At 39.4% G+C, this 15,679-nt stretch overlaps 1 protein-coding gene across 2 annotated transcripts in view; it reads right to left on the bottom strand.

Moving 5' to 3' along the window:
* Window positions 1-1,812: 1,812 nt before the first annotated feature.
* LOC117429691 (homer protein homolog 2-like) overlaps window positions 1,813-15,679 on the bottom strand; it is a 35,780-nt gene continuing 21,913 nt past the window's right edge. For both annotated transcript variants that reach the window (XM_058998957.1, XM_058998958.1), the window contains exons 3-9: window positions 13,324-13,455; window positions 12,855-12,947; window positions 11,073-11,212; window positions 10,437-10,593; window positions 9,170-9,280; window positions 6,719-6,799; window positions 1,813-4,520 (exon numbers count right to left, since the gene is read on the bottom strand). In XM_058998957.1, coding sequence (XP_058854940.1) covers window positions 4,332-4,520; window positions 6,719-6,799; window positions 9,170-9,280; window positions 10,437-10,593; window positions 11,073-11,212; window positions 12,855-12,947; window positions 13,324-13,455 — 903 coding nt within the window. In that variant the 3' untranslated portion in view covers window positions 1,813-4,331. The remainder of the gene's footprint in view (window positions 4,521-6,718; window positions 6,800-9,169; window positions 9,281-10,436; window positions 10,594-11,072; window positions 11,213-12,854; window positions 12,948-13,323; window positions 13,456-15,679) is intronic.

Genomic DNA, 15,679 nt, shown 5'->3' with positions numbered 1-15,679 from the left:
ATTAAAATAACAAATGTAATAGATTTACAGTGATGCTGTGGTGTGGTCTCAGCTTCCTGGTGTACATGTGTCCATTGTAATAAATTGGAACAGCCTTGTACAAAGGGACAGGGACTGATCTACCCTCTCCTGTCCTCTCTCTGAGTTGATGAGAAGTGTGCTGCAGTAGTCAGTGGGTGTAGAATTTCATCTTGTGCACTAAATGCATTATAAATGTAAAAGTGCCACTACGATTTTAATATGTCTTTATTTCTGAGAAAACATGCCCTCATGTAACACAGTTAGTTACCGTGCTACAAAATAATGAGCCCTCTAAAAATTCATGTTGTTGCAGGTTGCGGTTATAAATTATTGTGGTTGATAGTTCTTACTCTTTTAAAGCAGTCAGTGATTATTACTTTGCCACGGTTTTATAACACTTTGCATACATAATGTCCCTGGTGGAGTGATGTCACATTTTATTTCACCGTCATTACACATTTGCAAAAGCTTTGTGCCTTTGGGCAATTTAAGGGACACCTCTAAAAAAAGGACCCTAAGCATAGATCAAACCATTAGAGCAAATAGAAATCCCAGCAACCAGTGTTGCCATGGAAACAGAACTGCTCTGTGGTGGTAGCCTACAGTAACATCTCTGCAACACATTCTTAATTATGTTTTACCAACTCACCCACTCAACACAATGACAGACTGTGCAGGTTTGACAGAGCTCTGTACTACCGGACTAACCTAGAAAACATTTTTCTTTTTCCTTTTCCTTGTGCTATTTGTAATTGAAATACCTGTTGTTTTCCATTAAACCTTTTGTTGTGTAAAATGATTTGAAATGATTGCTGTGGTATGCATAGGTGCCGTGTTGGAGATGGTGCAACTTCCCCCTAGAGGGTCTCAACTGAATTGAGGTCGAGTCATGAACAGGTCAAGGTTGCATGGCAGCTCTTAGCTGAATTTCGTACCACATGCAGTTCTGACAGCAATGCATGGGGATGGATAAGGTGCTGTATACGCATTCAGCAATAGAGGGGTCAGGTACTGGAGTTAAGAACAGGGACCTCACACACCACCCATAGCCTATCCAGTTACCAGATCCCCACTCTCTACTACTGTTGAACCCACAGGGTAAAATTGAGCAGCGTCTCCAGGCAAGGTGACCACAATTATATGCAAACACACACACACAGGGCATGCAATAAAATGTGGCAGTTTGACTGGGGGGCAGGAGTCGCAGGGCACGCACACAAACATCTTTACATTATCCTGTAAGTCTGGGATATTGCTTATGTGCAGTGGAAGTGAAATCAATAGTCAGACTAAGTGGAGATCAAGTTTCCAAGGCAACATGCTTTTCTATTACAGGCATTTAAACAGGAAAAAAAGAACCACTACATTTCTCTGCAGCAGCAGCAAGAAAGACAGAACACAAGAATCAGTATCTCTTCCTAATTTCTGATTCAAATGAAAATAGCGTGATTGAAGGGGATGCCAGCCCCATTCTTCTAAGCTCTGGTAGTATTCCTAGAATCAGGATTAGTGCTGCTATTCTGAACACACCCAGCAAACAAATGATTTCATGATTTAAAATCATTCTGGGATCATTAGATCTAGCTGGTGAACGAGGTTCTATTACTGTCAGGGCTCAGTTGCAAGCTGGCAAGGTTCATGACGGTTGTTTTCAGAGCATATTGTTGGATTGATGTGACACATTTGAATTGAACAATTTTAATCATCTCTGCTATATCTGAGGACTTTTCAGAGAGAAGCTCGATTTCAATAAATAAAACAAGAACAGGTTCACAGTGATGAAACTTCACATAGAAAAGAAAAAGAAACAAGACGCCAACTTTTAATGAAACTATATTTTAACAATAACCAAGTCTATATGATACAGTAAAATCAGATATAAATCACAAACGTACATAAGGGTTCCTTTTGTTAAGGGAGGAAGGAAAAGGTTTTCAGTGTACTCAAGTTGTAGTGTGAGAGAAGACCCAGATCAACGGTCACCACTTAAACTGATTTCAGCGCTTGGAGGAGATGCGGATATATTCATTTTTGGGAGAACAGGATGATAAAGTGGTCCATCTGTAGTAAACACTAGCTTCATCGTGTCAGAAATAGATTTGAAACAGGATACAAAATATACATTTACAAGCAAAGTAGTGTTTCCCACAAATGTAACATCTACAACGAGATCTCTTTCCGGTTTACCCAACTGTATTAGTCTCATCATTATTAAAAGACACAAGCTAATCATGTAGGGTATACTATCCCACTACAGATATAGTAGATTGTTGTAATGTTTGTCATTTTCAGGGAGGCAGTAGGATTTTATATGTGGGATAGAAAACATTCTGTGCTGCCTTTCGCTGTGAACTGAACTAAAAGATAAATCCTTCAAAACATGTTATAGTAGCAAACTAAGCAATAGTTAATAGTAAGCAACCCAGCTGCCCAGGGCCACCCATGCTTGCTATTTAAAGAATGATGCTCAATGAGAAAATAAGGCTATTCAGTAGTTCTTGGGTCAGTTTTAACCAGCTCTATTCAACTGCAGGCACTGGCATCAAACGTGGTTTCAATTAACAACCAGCCTTCATTAGTGGGACTGGTCAAGGTCCCTGGCTTCTGTTTTTACATTCATAAAGTTTGAAACTCTGAAGTCCAGAATTAAAACAAACCCTCTCCTGCCCTCACCCCAATACAAAAAAAAACTAAGAGGACAGAAGCACATTCTTTACAGGTTAAAACTACTCAGTAAAATAAATAATTCATCATCAGCCGAATGCAAAAACCCTTCCTGTGCATTGCGCACACTCCTTCATCCAGTCCCGGGACCTCTTCTTAGGTCGCATTGCTTTTAACACAGATCCCCATGTTAATTAAAAGCAAGCCCAGCCATTCCTGTCTTATGCACATACAATCCTGCAAAATGTGCTTTCAAAGCCCCTGTAAGCCCCCGACAACTTCCACCCCCTTTCATTTTAAGAACCATTTAAAAGAAACTGCCATTCCGAATGTCTGTCAAAGTCGTTTTAAAATCTCCGATCTAAAACAGCCGGCATAATACTAGCTTCCACAGAGTTCTGAGAGAGTTCATGCAGGCTCACACTGCAAGCTTGCATCAGTATTCAAACGTGTATGTCCCTGTACCTATAATTTTTATTTACCAATGGCTTCTCTATTGAAGGGATTATTTAGCCTAACCTACTATTGCACAAAAGAGCCAACTTCCCAGCATTTCAGATACATACATACATACATTTGTTTAAAGGAAAAGGGTATTTAAAAAAAAACAAAAAACACTGGCGATACTTATACACTTATGATGCCATGGTAACTACACTAATTTATTTCTATTTAAATCTCTGAATATGCTTGTGATGTCATTATATATATATATATATATATATATATATATATATATATATATATATATATATATATATATATATATAAAGCATGCATTGGTAGCTCAAAATTGCTGTTGACGTTTTATTAAAAAACCCATGAACCGGAATATAAAACTGTCAATATAGAATATAGTATCTCAACTCTGTACATACATATAATGGGATATTTCCTCTGACACATTATAATCTGTTAAGCAGTTGGGAGCTTTAGGCATAAAATTTGAGCTGTACTGTGTGCTGCCTTCAAACAAATAAAAAATATCTATCAGGCAACAAGAAAAATATCAAAAGATCTCTTTGCTTAGTATTAGAAAACAATGGCTTTCTGCCGGAAGAGAGGATATTTTCCCAGTACTGAGGCACTTTGCAACACTGTGCAGTTAATGTATGTGCATATCATAATAAAAACTGTCTTAGAGCTCACCTGAGATCATAAACGTATAAACTGCTGCCAATGACTTAGAATTGACCTAGTTTTCTCCTAACAATATCCAACACCGTGATATTCACTCAGAGCAGTCCACCAGAAAGAAGTTCCTGTGGTGGCCAGTTACAATGGATTTCATTGTGTCAAAGATTATGATCTTTAATCTTGGTTCCCATCGTTGCTCCAGCCCTTACGAAGAAAAAAAAAAGATCTCATTTTTTTCCCCCCCTGCAACTTAACTGCATATACCTTGAAGCGTCCCAGATTCCTAAGACAGAATCTGCCACCACCAGTCTATCGCACCCTAAACACTTCAGCAAGCAGCACGTTAGTTTCAAACACAATGAACTCAGAACTTCTACACAAAAAGATGCACACAAGTGAAACATTCTAGTCATACGTTTTGTTTTGTTTTGTCTTGTGAAACACACGTGGGAAGCAGTATCACCAGAAAGGCCCTGAATGGTTTGTTTTGCTTCCGAAATCCTGACTTGTCAGTTATCTACTCCCAGTTTGGACAGTCCTTGTCTGAACTCGTGCAGTTCGTCAATCTTTCCGTCTAGGACATCCATGAACTTCTTCAGCTCTGACTTCAGCATGCTCTGTTTGAGCTCGCTCTCGCCAATGTCTGCTTGCAGCGTTTCCATTCTGTTTCCCATCTCTTGATTTTTCAATTCAGCAGCCTACAACAACAACAACAACAATACAAAACAAATAATAATAAAAAAATAGAGCAGCTTAGGACTTGACATTTACACACAGTGCACTGCCAACCATTTTTAATGAAATCTTCATGCTAGCAAAAGTACCCTGACAGAATTAGTCACCGGTCAAATGATTCATAGTTCTCATTTCCTTTGTGCTTTCAATAACAAAGCATCTTGCAAGATGCTGAATTCTAAGCATTTAAAACACAAGAACCCTGTAATATTTCTAGGTTCAAAGACTGACCCAAGTATAAATTAGCAATGTTGCAAGAAGAGGCAAGCCACACAAATTTACTTGATACAGCGTCTCTTGGAATCTTCCGGCTCCCATACGGAACTCAGTCTGCTTAAAGCCACATTACGACTTGGAAATAACTTGATTAGGAGAGATCTGCTTACTGGGTTACCATTGTACAGAAACAATTCAAAATATGCAATTGTTGCCTTTGCAATTTCCTTTGTGTACACGCTGTACGTCAGAAACCTGATGAGAGATAATTGCACTTCTGTGATGGAATGAAAAAAAAAAAAAACAAAAGGGAATAATCGCATTACTTTGCCTTTGCAAATTCGTGTGTATGTGTGTGTGATTTACTAGGGCAATATAATAATTCAAAACTAAAGTCCAGATTTGCACCATAAACTGAAATAACAGGAACTTGCACAATAGTAATAATTTCTTTATTTAGGAATATTGAATTCTAGAATAACGTAATTTAGCGTACTATTATAAGGAAAAAAGAAATAAATCTGCAATGTGGGAATTGCAACATTTTTGGATGTGGCTAAGTAGCAGAGACATCAGTGTAGTTTGACTTTACAGTACTTACTAGAAACAAGCATCACATTCAATTTAAACTGCCATAATGTCACTGGGCAGTCACGTCTTACTTGCCATGACAAATAGATGTGACCGTCCCGGTCACTGATCTCAGGCTGCTATTTAAAGCGATGAGGTGTCACATCCTGGTAACTCAAATAAAAATAGCTAAAGGCCCTTCAGTTCTTGAAGGGGGTTGAGGGAGAAGTAAAACATTTATGTGCATCTAATAAAAGGAGATGGGCCTACAAATGTTACAAATAAATATTCAGCAGAGTACAGCATGCAATGAATTTTGATCTGGATTCCTCACTCACATAAAAGCCTCTCAGAACAAAGGCCTAATAGCATGGTACTTTCATCATGTATATTGTATCCTGTGGGTTTAAGTCTAAAAAGCTTGTCTTTTTGTTTTTCATCCTCTCCACATTCCCCAATTTTAGTAATGGCGAGGTGGACCACTATAGACCAATATTATAGCACTTTAGTTTTAGAGAGTGGTTCTTTCGTTACCTACAAGTGTTTTGCATGAAGCTTGTGCTCAGTTTTGATAAATCATAAATCATTTGATAAGGAATGCTGCTGCGGTACAACACATGCATCCACTGTTTGTTGCAAATCATAAACCCAGTTAGGTTCTCCTGTTTCGTCAACTGAGACATAACTCCTGGATACAGAGTAATGCATAACAAAATAACCTGTAGGCACACATTTAGCTTATACTGAAATCTTGAAGGTTTTATTGTGGCTACAAATCCTAGCAACTTAGGGAGAAAAAAAGAGGAGCCAACTCTTTAAGCTTCACTTTCCATTTCAAGGCAGATGATATTATTAGGAACATACTGTATTGTGCCCTACTTTGAAAAAGGTGCCAAGGCGAAGTTTCAGAGGACTAAAACTGCCAAGAAGCCACTCCAAACAATAATGTAACTGTTTCATTCTGCAGCTGAGCTGCCTCTTCAGGGGTGGAAATAAGGCTCCTATTGCAAAGCTGTTTCACCCACTGGGAGTCTTATTTCCAACCCTGCTCTAGCTAGTTTTGTACCATTACCGCTGCTGTATATTTCTCACACAAATGCCCTTTCTTTGAAAATGGGGCCTCCTTCTGTATGAAACGGATAGCCAGTGTAAATATGTCCAGCTAAAACCAAAACTCCCATTCAGGTGACCGTGCCAGAATGTTAAATGTTTCACACTAAACTCTGGAATGAGGCTGACAAGAGTCGCACACATAACACCCCCTGTGTAAAATGTTAACGGCATTTTCTCAGCTGAGTGGCATGTGATTGTTCACAATGGCTTGCCATGTTCTGGCAGTGTGCAATACTGTTGTTTTTTTCTTTCTTCACTGTACCTGTAGTTTCTGAGTCATCGATTCACATTCCTCCATGAGCTGGGGGATGATTTCTGCTTGCTTTCTCAGGTTTTCCAGCTCCTGCACAAACACAACAGAACCATATCAACCGTTAGGCATTTTTTTAATTATGTTAATGAGGAGCCTTTTTATGAAGTCATTTATTTTTAAAACAAAAAGGTTACTTAAAAAAGAATACACAAGTCACCAGAGAATGAAAAGGTTGGAAGTTCAAACCTGACCTTTCCTTTGACTCTTTATAGCAATTGCACAGCAACAACACTATTTTGAAGGCTTTATCGTAAGTGTCAGAATTTGAAAACAGAAAACATGTTCATGTTAAAAAGTCTCAAATCAATAGAACTGACGAGCTGCTAAATGTACGTTAACACTTTCACACCAGTTCTGTAATAATAACACTTTGTTTTGAGTTTTACAAAAGGCACCAGGGTAAATGCTTTGTCAACGTCGCCCCGAGTTAAGCCTTGTGCCAAAAATCACAGCATTCGTTCAGTCAAGGCAGGGATTCAATTATGTTGTCAAGTGAGTAGTCATAAACACTGCGACGCTGCCATTACTCATGGCTCGGCACCAATTGAAACTAAAGAAACTAAACAGATTATTATTGCTGGTAAGGGATGTAGAAGAAAAAACAAAAGAAAAAATTAACGTTTCACAACAAAAAAAAACACCTGAGAGTTGAAAAAAGGCTAATGTCTTTAGATTATAGCGACCCCCGGATATTAAACATGTAACAATGAACCTGCCTTGCAGGGCCAGGACAGCAACATGTGCCACATGAGAATGTCAGCAGGACATGGGCGAAGGTGAACAGCAATGCACTGACAGGGAAAGGCAGGTTCCTCATGTTCCATTGCAGCTGATGCAGTAAAACTTCATTTAAAAGTACCTGGGGATGGCCTTGCCTTGCTATTACTGCTGATATATCAAAGGGCTTCAATGCCGTCTCCTTGTGAGAGTGTTGATTTGTTTTGACAAATACCCCAGTTAGTATGAATGGCTCAGGCTTTATTTGCAGTCAGATTGATCCCCCTCCTCAACTCGGATGGTCCTTATTCGCGATGTAATAAATGATAAAGCAAGGCATTGTAAGTGCTTATTCACTGCACATTAATGGGCTCCAGAAACATCTGCTCCCCTCCATGCTGCTGCTTCCATATCAAAACGTTAGTAATTATAATAATGATGATGCAATCAGTCAGTCCAATACAGAGACACTTCAGAGTTCAGTTACAGAAAAGAACAGCATTTCATATTGAGAAGCAGGAAATACTGCTGAAGGAGGAGGCTGATAATAGGCAGTTAGCGAGCAAGCAGCTGCTTCCATTGGAGACAAGAATGAGGCACCTGTCAGCGGCAGGGAGGGTCCCACTGATCAGTGAAGACTGGAAGCAGCATGGCAAGTGAAGGGTTAAGCAACAAGTGCACAGGTCTCCAAGAGCAGTGACATCTCGATACTGTCAATGGTTATAGATGGAAGTCTGATTCATGTTTGAAATGCGGTTTTATCTGCAGATGCTGTCCTCCACTCGCATTCCCTTCTCGTGCACAGTTATTTATTTAAACACCTCAGGAGGCACATATTATATTACATTATATAGAAATGAAATTCTAAAATGATTCCCAATTTAAAAAGTTTAAAGAAAAGGCAAACCAGCTATTAGGGACACTACTGCGAAGTGACGTACAACGAAAACCTGCCTTAACTCACTTCATCATTATGATTAATTGTTCCCACTGACTTAAATAATAAGATTTATGGAATTAATGAATTCCCTTGTGGGCTAAGCCAACACATTATTAAGTAGGTTCCTTAAACGCTGCAAAAAAAATAAAAAGTTAAAAAGTTACAGATTTCTGTAAATATGAGGAATTGGGGGATTGTGCAGGCTGGACGCAGGCAATTCAGCCCACGTTCAAATGCACCCGCAAAAGAATGCACACTAAGCAACAAATCAATATTTTCATTTTAGTGTTTAAGGTAATCAGTTCCCTGGGGGGAGACGCAGGTACAATTCGTTTGAAGTAGATGCTTTAGCGCTAGATAAATATGTCATCTATACACAAACAGCCATTTTCATGTTTAATAACCTCTCTTTGTGGAGAGGCATACATCACAGCACCAGCACACTGGCACTTCTGCAAATACAGGAGCAATTAGTGGGGACAGCAGACCGCTTTACCACAATTCCTTTCTTTACTTCTTTTAGTAGAATCAGCTTAAGGAAATATATGGTTAAAGATGAAGCAGCATCTAAAGGTGGATTGCCATCATGTTTTAACCAATATATTATGAATGTGTGGTACTTCTTAAAATAGATTCAATAGAAAAATGATAAGCACATGTATTTAGAGTAGGAGGTAAAGACACTGAGAGAAAGGCCTCGGGTTTGTGTAAGTCCTGCCTGACGTCACTGCAGGTTCACCTACCAGGTCTTTCTCTTGAATATCAGCCTTCAGCGCTTCCAGTCTCAGGCTCAGTTTCGCATTGTTCTCTTTCTGGATCTCTGCTTCTTCACATTGTGCTTCTAGCTCTGCAATCTGTGGAGGACACAGCCGTGTGGCACGTGGTCAACAAGAGAACGCAAAAGGGAAGGTCAATTGGATTTACAGGAAGTATACACGAACGCGGCACATTTTATGACAAATATATTTACCTGTATCTTAATACATATTCCTACTTAATGATTTCCACTGCATGAGAGTAGTGTTTTAGATATGTTTTACAATTCCATTGGTGTTGTTAACATTATAATTATTAATGTAAGATTTATTAGATACAAGAAACTAGCCAAGTATTTATTGCCACATTTATTATATCTTTATGAAATGTTGTGTTTATGAATTATATTTATTCTAGATTAAATGTATCTTTGTATCTATATATATATATATATATATATATATATATATATATATATATATATATATATATATAAACACACAAAGATGCACATGCAGTGTACCATTTTGTAATAATTGTTCAATAAAAATTATAAATGAGAAAAAACATTTTTCATGCAGATAAAACAGCTGAAGCCGTCCCTTATTTATTTAAATTGTGCACAGCTCTATGGGCCTGATTGCCATTCAGAATACCACCATTTCAATTAATCATTTCTATCTGGATTGCAAATGAGTGCATGGAAGTCAATAGTGTCACAATATACAACTATCTTCAGCTGCTTTGTCTGCATGATAACATTCTCTTGCTTCTTCTCATTTATATTCAGTTATTGCAATTCTACTCATATATAAAATACACATTGCCATCAACAGCATGAGAACCATCACCATCAACAGCATGAGAACCATCTCTATAAATCACGTTTTGTGCAGATTTATTAAAGGCCTGCATTAATTATAGTGGTTTTGAATGGGACTGCATTGGAAAATGTGCTGAACTGAAAACAGATCAATTTTTCAAGGAACAAGCAGTGAGTTATTGGAAATAGATGATTCAACACATAAAGTGGGTAAATGCCCTTGGAGTTTTCTCTGTGTTTATTTGCAAGCTAGTTTTTCTTGAAACCCTGAAAAATGAACCTTTGGCAAGAAATGCATGCAGCTCTGCTGCAAAAGCATCAGCTGACACTGAAATGAGACTTGCCGGTAAGCCTCATTAAATGCACTGCGTCACGATTACGGAAGCCGTCCGTTTTCAAACTTTAATAAACCAGTGCTGGGCTGCTCTAACCTTTATCCGGAGATGATCGCTCTCTTCTTTGCATGCTGCTAATTGCTTTTTCCACTGTTCTACATTAGTTGCAGACTCCTCCAGCGAGTCGATTAGGCGAGCGTTGCTGTCCCTCAGGGTCTGAAGTTCTGTCTCCCATTTCTTAGCGTTGGTCGTGCTGGAAAGGCAGGTTTAAAAATCACACACACGAGGACAACTACGTGAATTACTCAGCTTTGACAAATGAGTATTCCACTAAAGCTAAACATTCACAAAGCTCCACAAGCAACTAAAAAAAAAGCATTGTGCAGTTATTTACAACATGCAGACTGTAGATCAGCATAAATAATGAACTGTAAAACACTTAGTATAAAATGATTAATTATTTAATAGAATTATTAGACTATATTCACTAAATCTGCAGAAACATTTTAACCTACTAAATATATGGTTGATTCAGGACAGCCACTAAAAAAGTGAGGTTCAACTGACTATCATGCGCTTCTCTGCATCGCATCTGCTTCCCAGCTGGAAATTAAAAACATGCAGCAGATCTTGGATGGACACACAGGCCAAGCTGTCATACAGTGCCGAGTCCAAACCAGGCAGACGACGGCAGGTATTCCTGGAATGTGTACGTGTTCAAGGATGCATTACCCCTGTGCCACAGCAGACTTCAACCTGTCATTCTCGCTTTTCAGGTGTGCCTCTACAGGCCCTGCGTGACAAGCCTTCTCGTCATCGGTGCCATTAATACTGGATGGCTGTGTGGAGGATGGAGTCTCACGCCCAGATTCCTGCCAAAGCAGAGCGAAACTGAAGTTCAGAAGAAGCACAGTGATGGCTGCCAGCACAGGCAACTTCACCTTACCCGCAAAAACTAGGGGGGCAAGCCAGCCTGTTTCTATTGTGGTAAAATTTGAATTTCATGCATGAAACGTTATTGATTTGGATTCAATTAACGATTGCACTTGATGCCTGAATTCTGTCATGTAACTCCACTGGTTGTAATTGAGACACTGCTGCATCCCCTGAGACTGTAGCTCATGCATCTAATCCGTCAGACACAATTTAGCAGTCTAAAAAGAAAAAGTTTACTCAGTCAGACAACTCTTAACAGAGGCTTATCGATTAATAAACATGTAGAGGAGGGAGAGAGAGAGATAGAGATAGAGATGGTATTGCATTCTCCTTGGATAATCAAGCTGAACAGTTTATCATCATAAGAGTCACGGTCCATTTCTTCTGTCAGATGCTGTTACTAAAACAAGCCCAGAACCGTGTGTCAATGGAAATCGAGTCCTTCTGTTCACTGCAGCGGCCCCATGCTGACTGCCCAGCCGATTGATATTGCATTGTCTTTGGCTAATGGCCTCAAAGTTTGTTCTTAAAAGTTTAGCATCCAATGACAAGCCATGGTCAGATTAGGATAGGAGTCTGAATAGTGTATCCTCATTGTGCTTCTACAAGATCATGTCTGGGTTTTTTTTAATTTTTTAATTTCAAATCTAGTTCAATCTGGGGAAAAAGGTTTTTCAATAACGCACCTGCATTAAGTCTCGTCATTAAAGTTAATGAGCTTCGTTTGCATAACCTTGATTTTCTCCAGTGTATAATGAGCCTCTACTCATCCCTACCCTTCAGATAATAGGTCAGGCCTGTCCGCTGGCAGATCACAAGCATTGGAGTCGCTCCTCTTGCAGTGTGGGACAGAACAACAGGGGTGTAGCTGTCTCTGTCACAGGACATTCAAAAAATGAAATAGCGCTTGTACTTTACTGCCTTCAAATCAACTACATTTACAAAGCTGCTCACACTTTTGCCAGTGATCTGTCACAATTATCACCCCTTCCTGCTTTGTAAAAGCTGCAACCAAGGATACAGGTGGGGTATATTTTAATGATCAATGATTCATACTGCCGCTCTGAAATATATCAACCTGATTTTCTGCTGCCTTCGTTTCAGTGTATTTTTTTATGGTTTGCAGTAATGTTAAGAAGTGGATCAATAAACCAACCCCCAGGCAAAAACACTAGAAAACCAGAAAACACTGGTCAGATCCGTCGCTTTATAAATAATTCAAATAGACCCTACTCTCGTACCCTTCCAAATAGAGGGTTCATGCAACACTAGCACAACTCTGTCAGAAGTCCTGTCGTACGCTCTGTACAGCTGTCAGGCCGTCTTAAACTAGCACTGCATGGTGGTGTAAGTTGCATGGATGTCATCTGTGACCTCATCGGCTACTACCCTTACCCCTTCTCGCTTTCTATTTCTAACACTGGAAGGATTGTATTACGGACTGGAGAGACTCTCCTCTGTATGTGGCACTGTCCTTCACCCACCCCCCTCCCCTCAGACTGCAGGGTATACAGTACAGTGTAGCGCGGGGCCCGTACTGTCCATTCAGTTTGTATTCCTACATAGTAAACTCCTTACCTGGGAATGATTGCTGGAGGCCTCGGTTTTCTCTTGAGATTTGTCTCTTGCTAGTTTTGCTGCTTCTTTAACTTCCTGGAACTTCTCCGCGAACTACTCAAAAAAACAAACAACAAAAAAAAACATTAAAAAAAATTCAAAACTCATAAGAAAATTGGGTCAACGGGTTTTAACATTTCATGGATGTCCTGGGAGTAGAATACACCCTGAGAAACACAAATTAGTACATGATTTTCTTTGTAAAACTGTGGAGTGTAAGTTTATCTAAGTGTTGTGCACATTATATTGTTACAAGGTCCTACAGCACATTGTGGCACAGGCTCTGCATTAGAGGTCGATACAGCTGAACTAGCCAGGCAACTGAAACATGTTTGTCTTATCAGGTCACTGGTATTATCTAGTTCTGCTTTACAATGGATAATTGACTCAGAAGAAAACAAACAGTCTCTTCACAAACCTTTTATCTTACCTTTGCCAGCTGCTGCTCAGATGAAAAGCCCAGGCCGAAGACGGTATTCGCTCTGCTGTCCGCCCACTGGCCAAACTTCTGCGAAGTCTTTGTGAAGGTCATGTTGGGGGTGATTGTGCTGTTAATGATGACCTGTGAATGAAACCAGCAGTGTTCACAGAGGACCACTATAAAAACACACAAGCGGGACAAAGGGACACCATTCCACCCATGGCTTTAAGTCGTGAGCAGCACTATTCAGCCCTGGGCAGAACCATGGTGAAGCAGTGAAGAACAGCACATATAACACCTGATTTGTAGATCAAGAAAGCCAAGCCGCTTTTGACAGTGAAATAAACAATGCACTTAAGAAGGATTGTAAGGTGTTTTTTATATTTTTTTATTTTGGTAAATCTCTGTTCCTAAGAGACTATGACCAGGAATCTTGTGGTTTGTTATTGGCTGCACCTGGCCTATTGAAACGATTGATCCATAGCTTTCACTTCATGGACGACGGACGCCATTTTGTTTTGAAGCCTGATCTTCTCTGGTTTGAAGAAGTGATATTGAAAACGCACCGCAGCTTTAACTTTAACCATGTAAAACCATGTTAAACCATGTTCCAGTTGAAGTTGTAATAGATGGTTCAGAGCTGTGATTCATAGGATGCCCCTACAGCATTTGTGCATTGCTGGTACATGCCCTACGCTGCTGCTACATGCCCTACGCTTTAGCCTGCATTATTTTTGTGTGCGCTGTATACAGATCTATAGAGAAGCTGCATTAGTTAGTTCTGAACACTGTAGAGTTTTCCAGCACCCCAAACCCTGGTACTGACAGATGAGCTGGACTGCTGAAGAGCTTTACTTTGAATAGAAACTGCCTGTGGCGGAACAGCAGTGTGATATGCAAATTACCCAACAATTAAGAGGTATGTACAAGACAGGTTAATTAAAATGCAGCCTTTGCATCACGGCAATACTACATGCACTGTATCTGAAGTGATGGTTGAAACTATGAATTATAGTCACCATGTATTTCACTGTAACACGGGTACAGAATCTCATATCCTCTTCTTAGCTTGACTCCCTCCCTTTCTATTCTAAGAAGCCTTTCAAAACCTCCATACAAGAGCTGGGAAGTGTCAGTGCAGTAATACGTACCATTGCAGAACATTAACTTTTTGTCAAACCATACGCAGTGGGTACTGCTCACGCAGACGAATCTACTGTAAGATTACAAAGAAACAATGGCAAGGCAATCTTAAACCTCATGTCACCAACAGACAACCTAATTATATCCCTTACTGTAAAACACACAGTACTAGCTAACTAACATCAAGTCCGTTTGCACTGCTGGAAGATAATATATATATATTATATATATATATATATATATATATATATATATATATATATATATATATATATATATATATATAAATAATTCTCTACCCATTAGCTAATGTAAAAATGTGAATGTAGGGGCTTGTGTAGATGTTATGCTCCCTAGCCCTTCGTTTGGTGTGAGGACACCTGAGTAGAAAGTAGTGGTTCTGTTAGGGATTGGGGCTAGGCAATGCAAAATATCCACTATGAAACCCAATCCAATGGAATCAGTTGATTGGTTTTTCAGGCAACAGTACTTGGGTCAGATTGAAGAACATCGTCAATGAGGCAGTACTCTGTATGATACGGTAGAGAGTACGATCCTTAGAGATTTTTACATTTTGCTTTGAATCTGATTCCAGGGTGTTTTAATAATTGTATCAATCATCTGGATCCACTTGATTAACTATGCAATAAGCAGCTGTTTCTGACTTCAAGGCATTGTCGGCTTTAATAAAAGAAGGATTGTGCTGATAGGTCATGGACCGGTCGAGCTCAGTAATGACATTTAAAAAAAAGTATTTTCAGCAATCAGCAAACACGTTAAATAATCAAGGTCAACGCTAGACCAACTGGCTAAACCTTTTTTTTTTCACTATCCAATCAACACATGGAGCTTGGGCTACTATCTCTGAACAGAGCGTTATTTAAGCAAACAAACCCTGCAATGGACACTGCAAGATAACCGACAACAGCTAGTTAAGCACCTGAGCCAAAGAATACAGAATATTTGTGTCTTGGTGTACAGGATTGCTTAGTGTGCTTGAAACTAAGCTGTCTTTACAGTGACAGCTCCGACTGTAAGCTCAGCAGATATGTACCGGTGGGACAATAACCGGATAACTGAGAATCTGACTTGCATAGATGTTCCTCATGGTTTAGAATATTAATACTTTAAAACCCACCTCAAGTAACCACGCAGAAACACTACCCCTATTCCATTGCAAGCTGTTGTTAGGCAAACCGTTTAAGAAAATGAAATAGTTTCA

This window comes from Acipenser ruthenus, chromosome 24 (assembly GCF_902713425.1).
Source record: "Acipenser ruthenus chromosome 24, fAciRut3.2 maternal haplotype, whole genome shotgun sequence".
NCBI classification, from domain to species: Eukaryota; Metazoa; Chordata; class Actinopteri; order Acipenseriformes; family Acipenseridae; genus Acipenser; species Acipenser ruthenus.
Note: the sequence above shows the minus strand (reverse complement) of the source record. Positions and strands in the feature narration are given on the sequence as shown.